At 44.2% G+C, this 14,590-nt stretch overlaps 1 protein-coding gene across 3 annotated transcripts in view; it reads left to right on the top strand.

Moving 5' to 3' along the window:
- Positions 1-14,590, top strand: part of CCDC149 (coiled-coil domain containing 149) — a 102,845-nt gene that overhangs the window by 32,329 nt on the left and 55,926 nt on the right. For all 3 annotated transcript variants that reach the window (XM_032400108.1, XM_032400110.1, XM_032400109.1), the window contains exons 2-3: positions 1,319-1,480; positions 3,478-3,516. In XM_032400108.1, the coding sequence (XP_032255999.1) occupies positions 1,319-1,480; positions 3,478-3,516 (201 nt within the window). The remainder of the gene's footprint in view (positions 1-1,318; positions 1,481-3,477; positions 3,517-14,590) is intronic.

The raw sequence follows: 14,590 nt of genomic DNA, 5'->3' as shown, positions 1-14,590 counted from the left end.
AAGAGTCCCAGTCAGGCTCACCCTGGCCCATGCGGTGGGTGATTATCAGGTGAGGGTGGTTCATGGTCAGCGTGAGGGGTGGGGGATGGGGAGAAGGAGGGACGAAGAAATCCTGTCTCTCTGAGGAAGAGTTCCAGCTAAGTACGCCCAACTGTTTGGGGGCAATGAAAGTGTGGCTAAACGGAGTTGGTCCCTGGGTAGAGGGTGCCTGCGTTGAAATTATGAACGTTGTACACATCTTGGTGGAGGTAGTGAACAAACATTCTCAGGTGAGAAAATGTCTGCTGGGTTGAATGGGCAAGTGAAATCTACCGCAGTGACTTATAGTTCAATTAAGTTATTTCTAATAACACTTTTTTTTTTTTTTTTTAATTTTTTTTATTGTTATGTTAATCCCCATACATTACATCATTAGTTTTAGATATAGTGTTCCATGATTCATTGTTTGTGCATAACACCCAGTGCTCCATGCAGAACGTGCCCTCCTCAATACCCATCACCAGGCTAACCCATCCTCCCAACCCCCTCCCCTCTAGAACCCCCAGTTTGTTTTTCAGAGTCCATCGTCTCTCATGGTTCTTCTCCCCCTCCGATTTCCCCCCCTTCATTCTTCCACTGGGGAGGGTATGTGTTCTGGTAAGCGCTGTGAATTGTGCAGGACTGTTGAATCTCAGATCTGTACCTCTGAAACAAATAATGCAAAGATGTTAAGAAAGAAAAAAAGAAGAAGAAGAATCTAATAACACTTTTTGTATTTCTTTATTATAGTATAGCCATATGGGTTTCTTCCAGAAAATTTAGAAAACATGGAAAAGCACAAAGAATAAAATTGTAAAAAACACGTGACCAAGAGTTGTTACTAATATTTTTACAAAATTTGTATTGAATAATCTTTCTGTGTATATCATTTCATTGAATTTTAATAAAATTTTACATACTGTTACCTGAATATATAAATCCTTTTAAAACAAAATTTGGGTCCAACTATCTATCTATCCATGTCACTTAAAAAATTTTGCTTTTTTACTTATATGTCAGTTAAATTATTTTATCCGTTTATCCCAGTTTGCTAAAGTTCATGAACACCCAAGGTTTTGGTTCGGTGGTGAGAGGCGTATGTCTGGTACCGTAGCAGTCTGCATATTGTAGGCTTACTGCATAAGTCATTTACTGACCGATGTCTCTGGGTGTATGTTCTCTAAAAACAAAAAACTCCACAAAACAAAACCAACCGGGCAGGATGCGTGAAACACAGGGTGTGTTAAACGGAGGTCTATTGACGTTTTTGACCAGCTGCTTGGATTTGTTTGTTTTGCAGTACCTAGTGTGTAAAAGAAAGCTGGAGAGTAAAAAGGAAGCCCTGCTGATCCTCTCCAAGGAGCTGGACACATGCCAGCAAGAAAGGGACCAGTACAAACTCATGGCCAATCAGCTTCGAGAGCGCCACCAGTCCCTGAAGAAGAAGTACCGGGAGCTGATAGTACGTGTTACGTCACGGCAACGTTCTTGTGCCCTCATTAAGATAGAAAGTGGGTTACGCTGGAATTAAAATTTAGAAAGAAAAAAAAAAGAAAGAAAGTGAGGACTTTAACATGCCAGTTTTTAAAATAAAATAAAAAGATTGCATTCAAACAGTTCCAAAGTGGAAAAATGAAGAAGTGCAAGTTGTTACCCCTGTTTCCTCCACAACCCAGCCCCAGTCACTGGCCAGTGTGTATGTGCTTCCAGACTGCTTGCCCCAGCACCTGTGAAATATGCACACATACACGTGTTTGTACATGCCTCCTTATTAATTTATTTGTATGGGGCTTTTTTATCATTTTGTTGTTGTTGTTGTTGTTTTGTTTCTTTTTTCTTTTTCTTTTTCTTTCTTTCTTTTTTTTTTTTTTTTTATGTAATCTCTACACCCAGGGTAGGTGGGGCTAGAACTCACCACCTGGAGATCAAGAGTTGCATGCTCTACCCGCTGAGCCAGCCAGGCGCCCCTGTATGGGGCTTTTTAAAGAGGATTCATATTATAAATCTGCACTAATCCAGAAGCCACTAGCTACATGTGATTATTTAAATTTCATTTGAAATTAATTAGAATTCAGTAGACTTGAAAACTCTGTTCTTCAGTCTCAGCACATTTCATGGGTCCAATCCCCGCAGGTGGCCGGTGGCTACCGTATGGGATTATGTGGATATAGATTTCCCAGATGGCCACTGTATTGGACAGTGAGATACAGAGCGTTTCCGTCGCTGCAGAGTGCTGTTCGTCAGCACTGTGTCAACGTTGTTCCAGCACTCACCTTTCACTCAGTACTTTGTCTGGGTCATCTCTCTAAATTTGTGCATACAAATTTAATTCATCTTTAAAAACAGTTGCATAGTAAGATTTCCATAATTTCTTTAACCTTTCCCTTATCCCGGGCATTTAGATTCTCTCTGGGTTTTCATGTGGCGAGAGTTTTAAGGATATAGATCATACTGAGATGGAGGGTACCAACAGCAGGGCACTATTTTGCATTCTACTTTTTTCTCTCACGGATACGATCTCTGTTTTTGAGTGCCAACCCGATGGCTAACATTTAGCTGTCTGTGCTGGGATCATTGAACTGTCCTGGAGCAGAAATAGAATAGGAAGATTCCACGGGTCAAAATAGTGTTGACTTACATTTGGGCAGCATCGGAGAGAAGCGTGCTCGTTTACTGAGCATTTATACGTTCACCTGAGCTCTTTTTATTCCCAGGTGGCACCAAAAGGTGGGGGGGACTGAATCCTTTTAAGACAGAAAGTGTGATAGGAGTGCAAGTTCTCAGTTAATTCTCTTTTATTTTGAGCATATCCTATCCCCTCTTCCCTACCACCCCCCCAAAAAATTGTTCGGCCCATAGAGAAAACTCAAGCATGTGTGTGTCCACTATTATTCCTTTGGTTCTAACTATTTAAAAGAGGGATTCAACTCAAACCAAATGAAATATTATCTCAGTTTTAGCTCTGCTCAAAAACAATTTTGATAAATCCAGTTTATTCATGCATTTACTTGATTCATATGGTTTTAGAAAGTATATAGGTTTGGTCCTAAGTGGAACTAATTTCTTAGAGGTTTTTCCAAAATAACTGGTTCAGTTTATACCTAATTTTTTTAAGTATATTTGAGGGGCACCCGGGTGGCTCAGTCGATTAAGCGTCTGCCTTCAGCTCAGGTTATGATCCCAGGGTCCTGGGATCGAGCCCCATGTCAGGCTCCCGGCTCAGCAGGAAGCCTGCTTCTCCCTCTCCTCACCCCACTCATGCTCTCTCTCTCCCCCTCTCTCTCTCTCAAATAAAAAAAAATCTTAAAAAGAAAGTATATTTGAATTTGGTTCAGCACACTATTGATTGCAGGGGGCAGGAGTGGGAGGGTCTGAATTTAGTTCAGAGTTTGGTTCAGTTCCTTAAATTTAAGCACATATTTTTTTTTTAAGTAAAGTGTAACATTTGTTTCTTTTTAGGATGGAGATCCGTCACTTCCCCCTGAAAAGAGGAAACAGGTAAGACTTATTCCTGAAGTTTAGTGACTCTTGGGTTGTTCAAGCTGATGCCTTACAATGACTGGGGGAATCAGGGAATCCTGATTGTGTAGAGAACTTCTCTTAGCTTCCCAGAGTCCTTTTGTGTTACAGAGTGGGGGAGTGGGTGGTAGAGAAATGCTCTCTGAGAAGAGAGGTTGGCGGTGCGGGGGTGGTGTGGAAGGAAACCCAGTGAGGTCCAACGAGAGAGAAGATGGCACACGAGCTGACAGCATTCCCTTTCTTGTTGGGAATCCTGTCAGAAGCCATGGTTGGGAGCTCAGGGCCATCACTCTTTAGTGTACTGTTCATGGATGGATTCTGTGCTCCTTTTTAGCCTCTACCACTTCAGGCTTTTAAAACCATCTCACCAGTAAAACTCACGTGTTCTTTTCTACTAAATGGTAGCCAACATTGTTTATAGGTGAATCCATTTTTCCCCATAGATTTTAGATACTTACTTGTGTCATTGAACAAATCCTTATATATTTGTGGATCTGTTTCTCAACTTTCTGTTCTGTTCCATGGAGCTTCCTGTGTAGTCCTAGGGTTCTACCACATTATTCTAATGGTTTTGGCTTTATAATACTTGTGACATATGTTTGGGTAGTCTCCTTCCCTTGCTCTTGCTATTCATGTTTCTTTTTTTTTTTTTAAGATTTTATTTATTCATTTGAGACACAGAGATACAGAGAGAGAAAGAGAAAGCATGAGCAGGGAGAGAGGCAGAGGGAGAGGGAGAAGCAGGATCCTCGCTGAGCCCGATGTGGGGCTCGATCCCAGGACCCTGGGATCATGACCTGAGTCAAAGGCAGACGCTTAACCATCTGAGCCACCCAGGTGCCCCGCTATTCACATTTCTTATTCGTTGCTTTTTCCAGATAAAACTTGCAAACATTTTATCAAGTCTTTCTCTTACTCCACCAAAACAAACCAACCAACCTATTGGTATTTTGATTGAAGCTTTGTTAAATTTCTAGATTAGTTTGGGGATAGTTAAGATTTTCATAACATTATGTTCAGGAATATCATAAATCATATTTCTTTTAATCCAGTTGTGTAATACATATCTATGTTGTTGTTTTCCAAATATATCTGTCAGACCTTTTCTCAACTTCGTAATTGTTCTCTGCTGACATGCCCTGAATTACAGCTTTTTATTTGCTTGAAGGGAGCCCAGATGATGGTGATGTTAATGCTGTGTGTTCCACGTTATGGAGAAGCCTCTGCCCCAGAGCAGGGCTTCAAAACTGGCAGATGCAAATAAAGATACAGGAATCGCTTTGTCTCTTCATAGCTGAAATGGCTAACTCAACGTCCTGTTTTTGCTCATTGACGATATACCTGATGTCAAACGTAAACTCGTTGGGTCCATTTCCTTGAGATTTTTGATGCTGAGTAAATAGTATGCCCAAGACACAGACACACACACGGGACTTTTACCCTTAAACTGCAATGCAGCTCAGCCCTATGGTTACCCATTTGGTTATTTAGTTTTGCTCATTCCTATATTCTCTTCCTATTTTATTTGATTATTTTATAAGGCTCGAGGTTTGACCTAAAGTCAAATTTTGCTATGGAGCTAATTTTTTTCTAACCAAAATTACAAGGATGTAATTTTATCATGAATGTCTAAAAATTGGGCTCCTTAATCTGGAATTGCTAGATGTTTTTGCGTTTTTGGTGGCTATGAACAGTCATCTTTGTTGAGGTTTTCAAGTTTGTTAGTATTCATGAAGGGGTTTTACAGTTTAAGTGAATTCACGTTCCGTGACTTTGTAATAAAAAATTTACATTGACTGAGGAGAATCTGAAGAATTCCAGTAAGTCTGTCAAGCTGCATTCGTATAGCTCTGAGAAAACAAGTTCAATGTCCTAAGCGTTGGCTTTTTAGATTTGAATATGGTGTTCGGTTTCTGTCCCTTTGGGATTTGTACGGTGGTGTGACTTTGGCTCTGTATCCTTCCTGCCTAGGTTGGAACCTCTGACTTGCTGCATGAGATAGGATGGGTTGGGGTACAGGCGACTGAAATTCTAAAGTGTTTAAACAGTAAAGAAATCAATGGCCTGCATAGCCAGAAGTTCAGAGGTAGTGCTTCCTACTTCTCCATTGTGTGTACTCCTTCTCTCCATTGTGCCACATTTGGCAAATAAAAACACAGGACACCTGGGGGGGGCGCCTAGAGGGGCGCAGTCTGTCAAGTGTCCAACTCAAGCGTCGGCTCAGGTCATGATCTCAAGGTCATGAGATCGAGCCCGGCGTTTGGGCTCCACGTTGAGCCCCCGCGCTTGTGTGCATGCACACGCTCTCTGTCTCTCTTAAATAAATAAATCTTAAAAAAAAATACAGGACACTTGAGAAATTCGGATTTCAGATAGACAATTAGAACTTTTTTAGCACCTTGGGGCACCTGGGTGGCTCAGTCGATTAAACATCTGCCTCTTGATCTCAGCTCAGGTCATGATCTCACGTCCTGTGTTCAAGCCCTATGCTGGGCTCTACGCTGGGCATGGAGCCTCCTTAAGAAAAAAAAAAGTATGACCCATGCAATATTTGGGACAAATTTATGCCAAAACACTTTTCATTGTTTATCTATAATTCAAACTGAACAGGGCATCCTGTATTTTATCTGACCACTCTACCACAGTGCCAATTTTAACATCAGCTTTCTCTCTTGAAGAGAAAGAGAACTCTTGAACTTTCTCTTTCTTCTCTGCCTAGAAGAAAGAACTTAGCCTTCTTCTAAGGCTGGTTCCCTTAAGCAGGAGAGGCAAAACCCCCAGCCATGAAATGGAAGTGCTCTTCTCCAATCTAACTGGGCTAGTATAGGACATGCTCCCATTCCTGGTCTACTGACATTCCCCAGGAGAGTGCCATATGTTGATTGGCTTCGATTAATCACCGAAGATAGAAGTGCTGCTAGGAAGCCAGCAGTGACACCCAGTAAACTAATTGTGTGGCCTTGGGAAGGTTCCTTTGGGTGTCTGAGTCTCAGCAGTCTCATCCATAAAATGGGAATAAATATGGTACCCACCACATAGTAGTGCCGGCAGATTCCTCCCTATGGTGCCTGGCAAAGGGTGAGCACCAGTGAATATTTATCATCCTTTCCTTCTCCTCCTCAGCCCCCTTAAATTTTTTTTTAAACCAGTTGTATATTCGTGTGTTGAATCTGCCTACCACGGCCCTTGTCAGGACCCTTCTGTTTACATTTGGCAGGTTGAAGTGGCTGGGGCCACAGAGGAGGTTCCTGGCTCATAGAGCCTCAGAGGGGTCGGTTGAGCAGTGAGCAGGGAGGCAGAGATGCAGCCAGGGCCTCGGGTATCCCAGCTCCCTCCTCTGCCCTCAGCAGCTATCATTTCTTTTTGTGGACTTGCCTTCTCTGTAGAATGGGAAGTGTGTCGATCGCATGAGGACTACAGACTCCACATCTTTGATCTCTAGAAAAAAGTTGCTCTTCAGTCCCAAGTGAGAGCTCCTCTAGGCCAGGCTCAGGCCAGGGGCCCATCTCAGGGTTGGCCAGGCACAACCAGGCATCCTACAGACACAGGAGGCTTCTACTGTTGTCATGTTAAGGCTGGGTAGGCAGTGTCATAACCATCTGCTCTACGCACCTTCTTCAGACAGTCTTGGAATGACCAATAGTGATGCTGGCAGCCAGTGTTTTGGAGTGCCCGCTCTTGCCGTGTGCGGGCCCTGTGCTCAGCACTGCACTGTGGATGAGCTCATTTGGTTCTCACACAGCCGTTCGAGGTGGGTACTCCCATTGGTGTCACCATCGGACAGATGAGGAAATTGAAGCCTATGGTGGTCAGGGAAATCACCGCAGGGAAATGATGTAATTCACGGGGGTGGGAGCCAGAGTTTGAACCCCTGCCGTCCGCTCAGAGCTCATGCTCGGAGCCACCATGACTCAGTACCTATTTACGGAGCATCTCACGGGTGTCTGTGCTTACGGTCTTAGACAGTAGAGACACCGGTGTGAGAAGTCACACCCAAGTCCCCAAGCTTCTGGAACTTGCCTTGTAGGTAGGGCAACCACAGCTGTGTTTCCCCAAGAACGTCTCCGTTTAGTCCTGGCATAATTTGTGTTAGTGCTCTTTTTCACTCTCCCAAACCTCTTGGTTTAGATGACGAATAATATAGTCACCTTAATTCTAGTAGAGATGCTATGAACCAACAATAAACAAAATAATTAAAATATATCGGATGGTAATGGTCACTGGTGCTATGGAGAGGAAAAACATAGCCCAATGCAAGGGAGAGAATTCTGGCTTAGTAATGGAAGAGATGTCTTGAGAAATAGTGGGGGAAAATAGTTCCAGGATTTGGAAAAATAAAGAATTTTACCCATTCAAAATATGTTTTTTAAATTTTATTTACCTTTAGTTAGTTTATTTATGGAAGCATGTGTCTGGTTTTGGGGGAGTGGTTGTTAAGATGCCTTCTTCATTAGCTCGGTGTGGGGAAGAAAACGCACCAGTAAGTGTTTAGGTACGGGTTGCAGTGAGACTGTGCATTTAGCCAGAAGCAGACAGCTTTGGTACACATGTGACAGGCCTGGAAGGGAGAGGCATAATGATTTTCTTCACGTTTTCGTCTAGCAGGAAGGGGGAGAAGGATGCACTCTGACCCAGCGTCACCCATGTTGCATGTTTATCCCAAAGGCAAGACAGTGGGTAAAATATTTACCCCTCCAGCTGCAAAGCAAGTGCTCCTTATTTAAGCAGAAGGCACCGGAACAAGAACCAGCTGTCAGGTTAACAGGTGGGACATGGAGGCCAAAAGACCCCCCTATTAGAGAAGCAGAAGATGTCACACAGAGCCATCACGTTGCCCATCAGCCTTGTTTCTTGACTGGGAAGGAGGAATTTCTGTGGTCTCTACTTACTGCCCTCTTCCCCTGTTCGTGTCTCAACTCAGAGGGAGAGGTGGCTATGATCACTGTTACGGGCGGGATGTTTGTGTCCCCCCAACATTCATATATTGAAACACTGCTCCCCCAGTGTGATGGTTTTAGAAGGTAGCGCCTCTGAAAGGTGCTTAGGATGAGGTCATGAAAGTGGAGCTGTGATGAGTGGGATCAGTGCCCTTCAGAAGTCACAGAGAGCTTGCTTTCTCTGCTCTGCTCCCTGCCCCCTGAGGATGCCCCAAGGAGTCATAATCCAAGAGGGCCCTCGCCAGAGCCTGACTGCGTTGGCACCCTGGTCTCAGATTGTCAGCCCGTAGAACTCTGAAAAATAATCTTCCGGGGTTTATAAGCCCCCCAGACTATGGGATTTTGTCATAGCAGCTTGAGCTGACTACAGATATATTTGAGGGTTCTTCTCAAATGTAGGTAGAAGCAATACCACGTCCTCAGCCTTGGTCATGCTTTGTGCTTTTCAGAGACCATATATGCATGTGCGTATGGACAAATGTGACCTCCCAACTATCTCCGGAAGTCACGCTGGACAAATTAGGTCTTCCACAAAGTTGCAAGGCATCATCTCGGCTCGCAGCAGGTGGTAAGAGCCTGGCCTCTGGCATCTGATGGTACCGATGCGAATTTTACCCTTCCACCTGCTGGTGGGTGATCTCAGGCAAGCTGCCTACCCTTTCTTAGATTCACATTCCTCCCCTCCAAAATGAATGTAATAATGAGACGTGTTCATAAAGCTCCTCTGAGGAACTGGTATGATAATGCTCATCATGCGCATTGCCTGGTACTTGCTGAGTGCTCGGTGAATGTTGGCTGGTTTCTGTTTTTCCCGTGACTTGTCCAAGGTCACACAGCCAGTTCATAGAGCAGGACTAAAATCCAGATCTGCTGGGGCACCTGGGTGGCTCAGTCGTTAGGTGTCTGCCTTCAGCTCAGGTCATGATCCCAGGGTCCTGGGATCGAGCCCCACATTGGGCTCCCTGCTGGGCGGGAAGCCTGCTTCTCCCTCTCCCACTCCCCCTGCTTGTGTTCCCTCCCTCGCTGTCTCTCTCTCTGTGTCAAATAAATAAATAAAATCTTTAAAAAAAATAAAATAAAATAAAATAAAATCCAGATCTGCTAACTTGTAGTTCCGTGTTCTCGTTCAGGTTTTTTGTTCTACATTCGACTCTTAGACTGAGTGGGGAGGAAGCATAGTCAATGTTTAACCTAACCCATTTTGGAAGTCCAGAAACGAAATGCTTTGGAGTGCTTAGACGTGGTGGAGAGCCAGAAACAGCTAGGACTGTTTACCTGGTAAAGCCAGTGTTTTTCCCATGGCAACCGAGGGTCTGGTCATAAATATCTTCCTGCCTCTTTTGTCCCCTCCTCAGAGGACAGACCAGAACCTTCATGTTTGTAGTTCTAGAAATATAGTTGTCGAGGCTTTCTTTTAGAACTTAGAATCCCTGGGGTGCCTGGGTGACTCAGTCGTTAAGCGTCTGCCTTCGGCTCAGGCCATGATCCCAGGGTTGTGGGATCGAGCCCCACATCGGGCTCCCTGCTCAGCGGGAAGCCTGCTTCTCCCTCTCCCACTCCCCCTGCTTGTGTTCCCTCTCTCACTGTGTCTCTCTCTGTCAAATAAATAAATAACATCTTAAAAAAAAAAGAACTTAGAATCCCTTTTCAAACAACTCAATTTCCAATGGCAAATCATCCGTTAAGGAAGCTGTGAAGAAATCGTGACAACAGTGATGCACTAATAAGTTCTCATGGGATATTGAAATGAAAACGTCTTCTTGATACTCTAGGCAGACTATACACAGAGCACCTCTTCACGCCGCAGGGAGAGATCACCAGAAGATCTCAAGCAACCCTTTCAATATTTTTCTTTTGTTAAACAAGCTGTTCCTCCAAAGGAGACAAAGGGAATTTAAATTATCTTGGGTGAATGTTCTTAGTAGATGGGACTCTTTGGGGTCACAGCAGCATATTCTCCCCATTCAAACTCCTCCCTGAGTCAACAATCAAATGCATCTTTGTCGTCTCCCATTTTGATTTCAAGCCGACATACCACAGGAGGTATTCCTCCTGGTTTAAGAGGCAGCCTTCACTTCCTTGCCTTGAAGAGTGACGGCTTATTTAGTTGCTGACTTGTGCCAGAATGCCGAGCCCGGAGAAATCGGAGCAGAGAGTGGCCCTCTGTAGGATGGGACGGAGCCTTTTACTTCAGTAGAAAAGTCTTCTTGGTCAATCTTATTTTCCTCCCCTGGTGACTGCAGATCAGAGCAACTCTGTATGTGCGTCCTGGGTTTGATGCTCACAACCTAAAACCTCCTTCAAAGATCTCAAGTGCTTTGAGATGTTTCTTTTCATGATCTCTGAACAGTACAGCTTTCCTGTTCCACCAGGGAAGTTGGGAAGAAATCCAGGCCCAGCTTGCGGGATCCCTCCCAAATCTTAGTAACTGTAACTTCATTCTGAGTACTGGAGCATCTTGCTATCAGCTCTGTGGATCCTTGCAGGGAGTTTGGGAGGAAGGTGAGAGCGCCCCCCAATTTATAGATGAGGATGTTTAGCCTCGAGGAATCTAGAGACCTTGAGAGGAGGCAGATGTAGAATCATAATGGCCAAGATGAAGCAAGCATTCAAGTCAACAGCAACCTCCCAAACCTATGGACGAGTGTTTGCCTATGGGCCCGGAAATGCATTCATTTGCAAGTGTGTGTTTTGAGGTTATGAGGTGGGAGTAGGCTGCTGAGGGCTCCTTGCACAGTCGAAAAATATGTATGGAATGAGCTCTGGTTGGTTGTTTCTGTGTAAATAGGAAAACTGTCACTGTAGCAGAGGTCATCCCTTTGGCAGTTGCTGTGAATAGGGGCCCTTGCTCAGCAAAGCAAGTCTCCGTCTATTACTATTAACACAGGAGTTGCCATAGACCAAAGCAGCGGAGTTGAAATTGCAATTAAATTTGCTATCAATCACACTGTTCAAGTATACTTGATGTTTCATCAAACATTTTTTTAAACATATTCTTATATAATCTAGTACTTTGCCCTATCGAAGGTATGGCTTCAAGGAGTCCACAACATCAATTTTTTTTTAAAGATTTTATTTATTTATTTGAGAGAGAGAGAGCAATAGAGAGGATGTATGTGAGAGAGAGAAAGAGAGAGCACACAAGCAGTGGGGGGGGGGGGGGCAGAGGAAGAGGGAGAAGCAGACTCCCTGCTCAGGCCCAGCCCAGGACCCTGGGATCACGACTGAACTAAGGGCAGACGCTTAACCAACTGAGCCACCCGGGTGCCCCAACACAGCATCAAACTTTTAAGCACCTCGTCCAGCAGCATAGTTTCTAAGTCTGATCTCTGTCTCTTTCCCCCTCACCCTCTCTTTTCCTTACTGTTCTTGAGGAAGTATGTAGGTCAAGGTTTTACCTGTCTCTCTGTCTCTTACTTACCTTTTTTCCCCTCCCACTTTTGATTTGCACTCTTATGTCAGCAAATTGAGAAGTTACAGGACTTTCTGGTATACATCATTTTTACATTGTGATGTAGACTAACTTTTCCATGGCTAGGTTACTGCAACAAATGTATCAAATAAATTACAGAGGTTCAGGATGACAGGAGGGATTGTCCCTGGAGTGTTGCCCCCGCCCCCTGGTCGCTGGTCTGAATTATTTAAGGACTCAGGTGGAAATATGTAGCCCGCCCGTTTTTCTGCTCTTCCCGGTGTCTGGGCTAGCGCAAGGATGGAAGGTTAATCTTAAACTTTTCATCGCTTTCTTTTATTTTGTGTTGTTGTTGTTTTTTTTTTTTCACTCTGTACGCTTAGGTTCAGTCAGTGGGGGCCTGCCAATTTAACTAACAAAAGACAGAAGGAAAAGCATACAATTTTATGGCTATTTTATGTGTATGGGAGTTCACAGAAGAACTGAAACTCAAAGAAGTGGTTGGCTTGGGCGCTTATATACAATTTTAATAAAAGAAAAGGGGTTTGGGCTTCAGGGGTTGATCAGGTATGGGAAAGTGACAAGGAAATGTTCAAGGAAATTAATGGAAGCTAAGGGGTATTTTAGTAAGTCTTGTTTATGCAAACTTCTTGGGGTGTCCCAAGTGGCTCTCTGGTGATGGGTTGCTTTCTTCTTCCTGGTATGGAAGAGGGCGGGACACCTTCACAAAGGGAAACTTATGCCCTGTTTTTAGGCACAGATGGGGAGGAGGGAAGGGAACTCTCTGTAATCTGTTGATTCTCAATTGCCTGCCGCTCAAAATATCCTTATGGCAAAGTGGAATATTTTGGAGTGGGCATATCCTGATCCCCTTCATGTCCATCTTTACTTTTCCTACTTCAGGGAGAAAAATGGTATATAGTGGATCATTTTCTCCCCATCTGAAGGATTCAGGGCTGTTTCTTATAGCTAGTGTCCTGAAACCCCTTCCTTGTGAGCCAATGTTGATTACTTGATCATTGAAAACTAGAGTCCTGGGGCACCTGGGTGGCTCAGTCGGTTAAGCGTCTGTCTTCAGCTCAGGTCATGATCCCAGGGTCCTGGGATTGAGCCCCACGTCGGGCTCCCTGCTCAGTGGGGAGCCTGCTTCCCTCTCGCTCCCTCTGTGATCTTGCTCACTCTTGCTCTCTCTCAAATAAATAAAAATTTTAAAAAAATCTTAAAAAACAAATGAAAAGAAGAGTCCTTAACAGTGATGATTATTGTCATTGCCAAATGTGATATATCATTTATTTTTTTTTAATCTCCCTGCCATCACTTCTTATAAGTTTAAAAAGTGTATTGCATCTAGGATGTAAACTGTTCTGACGTATTTAATGGCACTTACAGGGGAATCAAAACCCAGTGGTAGAGGTAAGAGCTAGAGCCAAGAAACAGCCCTGAATCCTTCAGATGGGGAGAAAATGATCCACTATATACCATTTTTCTCCCTGAAGTAGGAAAATTAAAGATGGATATGAAAGGGATCAGGATATGCCCACTCCAAAATATTCCACTTTGCCATAAGGATATTTTGAGCGGCAGGCAATTGAGAATCAACAGATTACAGAGAGTTCCCTTCCCTCCTCCCCATTTGTGCCTAAAAACAGGGCATAAGTTTCCCTTTGTGAAGGTGTCCCGCCCTCTTCCATACCAGGAAGAAGAAAGCAACCCATCCCCAGAGAGCCACTCGGGGCACCCCAAGAAGTCTGCGTAAACAAGACTTACTAAAATACCCCTTAGCTTCCATTAATTTCCTTGAACATTTCCTAGTCACTTGCCCATACCTGATCAACCCCTGAAGCCCAAACCCCTTTTCTAGGATGCAGTGGGACTGGAAGAAAGTTGGAAGAACGGCTCCCCGGGCCCACGTGACTACCTGCCTTAGGGAGAATGTCTGCCCCCGAAAGGAGGAAAGGTTGGGGTGAGATCCACACTTCTCTCTCACCTTCCAGATCTTTGCCTCCACAGTAACTGTCAGGATTTGTGGCCTTCATCTTTGTGCAGAGAGAATTGTTGGGACCAGCATGGCGCCCACACCAAGGGCTGGTCCGGCAGCACGCCTCTGCAGACATCACTGGTCATTGGGGGTTCAGTTGTTCCTTGACAAAGGTGTGTCTGAATCCTTTCAGCCCCGGGTGTGCCAGTGATGTTCCCATCCAACCTCGCTCACCTCTCTTCCCCATCACGATGTTAGTGAACTTGCCACTGGAAAGAGTCACTGCGGTATATGGGTCCTGTGATAAACGCCACTGTATTCATTCCCCCGTTAACAGAGCTAAAATGTCAACCTTTCACGTCGGCCGGGCTAGATCTGAATATTTAAAAGAGGCTTCTTTCTAAACCTTTTTACGGTTTGCTGTTTATGCTACCTCCTGCCCCAGAGATTTAGAGGAAAGATCTCTCAGTTTGGTTTTCCTTCCCTGCGAAAGCCTTCCCAGGGTTAGGCGGTCTGCCACTTTTTCTTTGACATTTCCTTTACATAGTGCTGCTCTTGCCAACTGATGGTCACAGAGTCCTTCTCAATAACACGGAGACAAAACGCTCTGTGTAGCTGATAAATTATAAGTAGGTGCCACGCGTTAGCTTGATGGATTGTTAGAGTGAGCGTGTATGAGTCATGGTGTTATTTTTGGTCAAAAGAATCGTGTGAACTTTTCTCCTC

Source organism: Phoca vitulina, unplaced genomic scaffold (genome assembly GCF_004348235.1).
Source record: "Phoca vitulina isolate PV1807 unplaced genomic scaffold, GSC_HSeal_1.0 scaffold3, whole genome shotgun sequence".
NCBI classification, from domain to species: Eukaryota; Metazoa; Chordata; class Mammalia; order Carnivora; family Phocidae; genus Phoca; species Phoca vitulina.
This window is presented reverse-complemented; position numbering and strand designations above follow the sequence as displayed.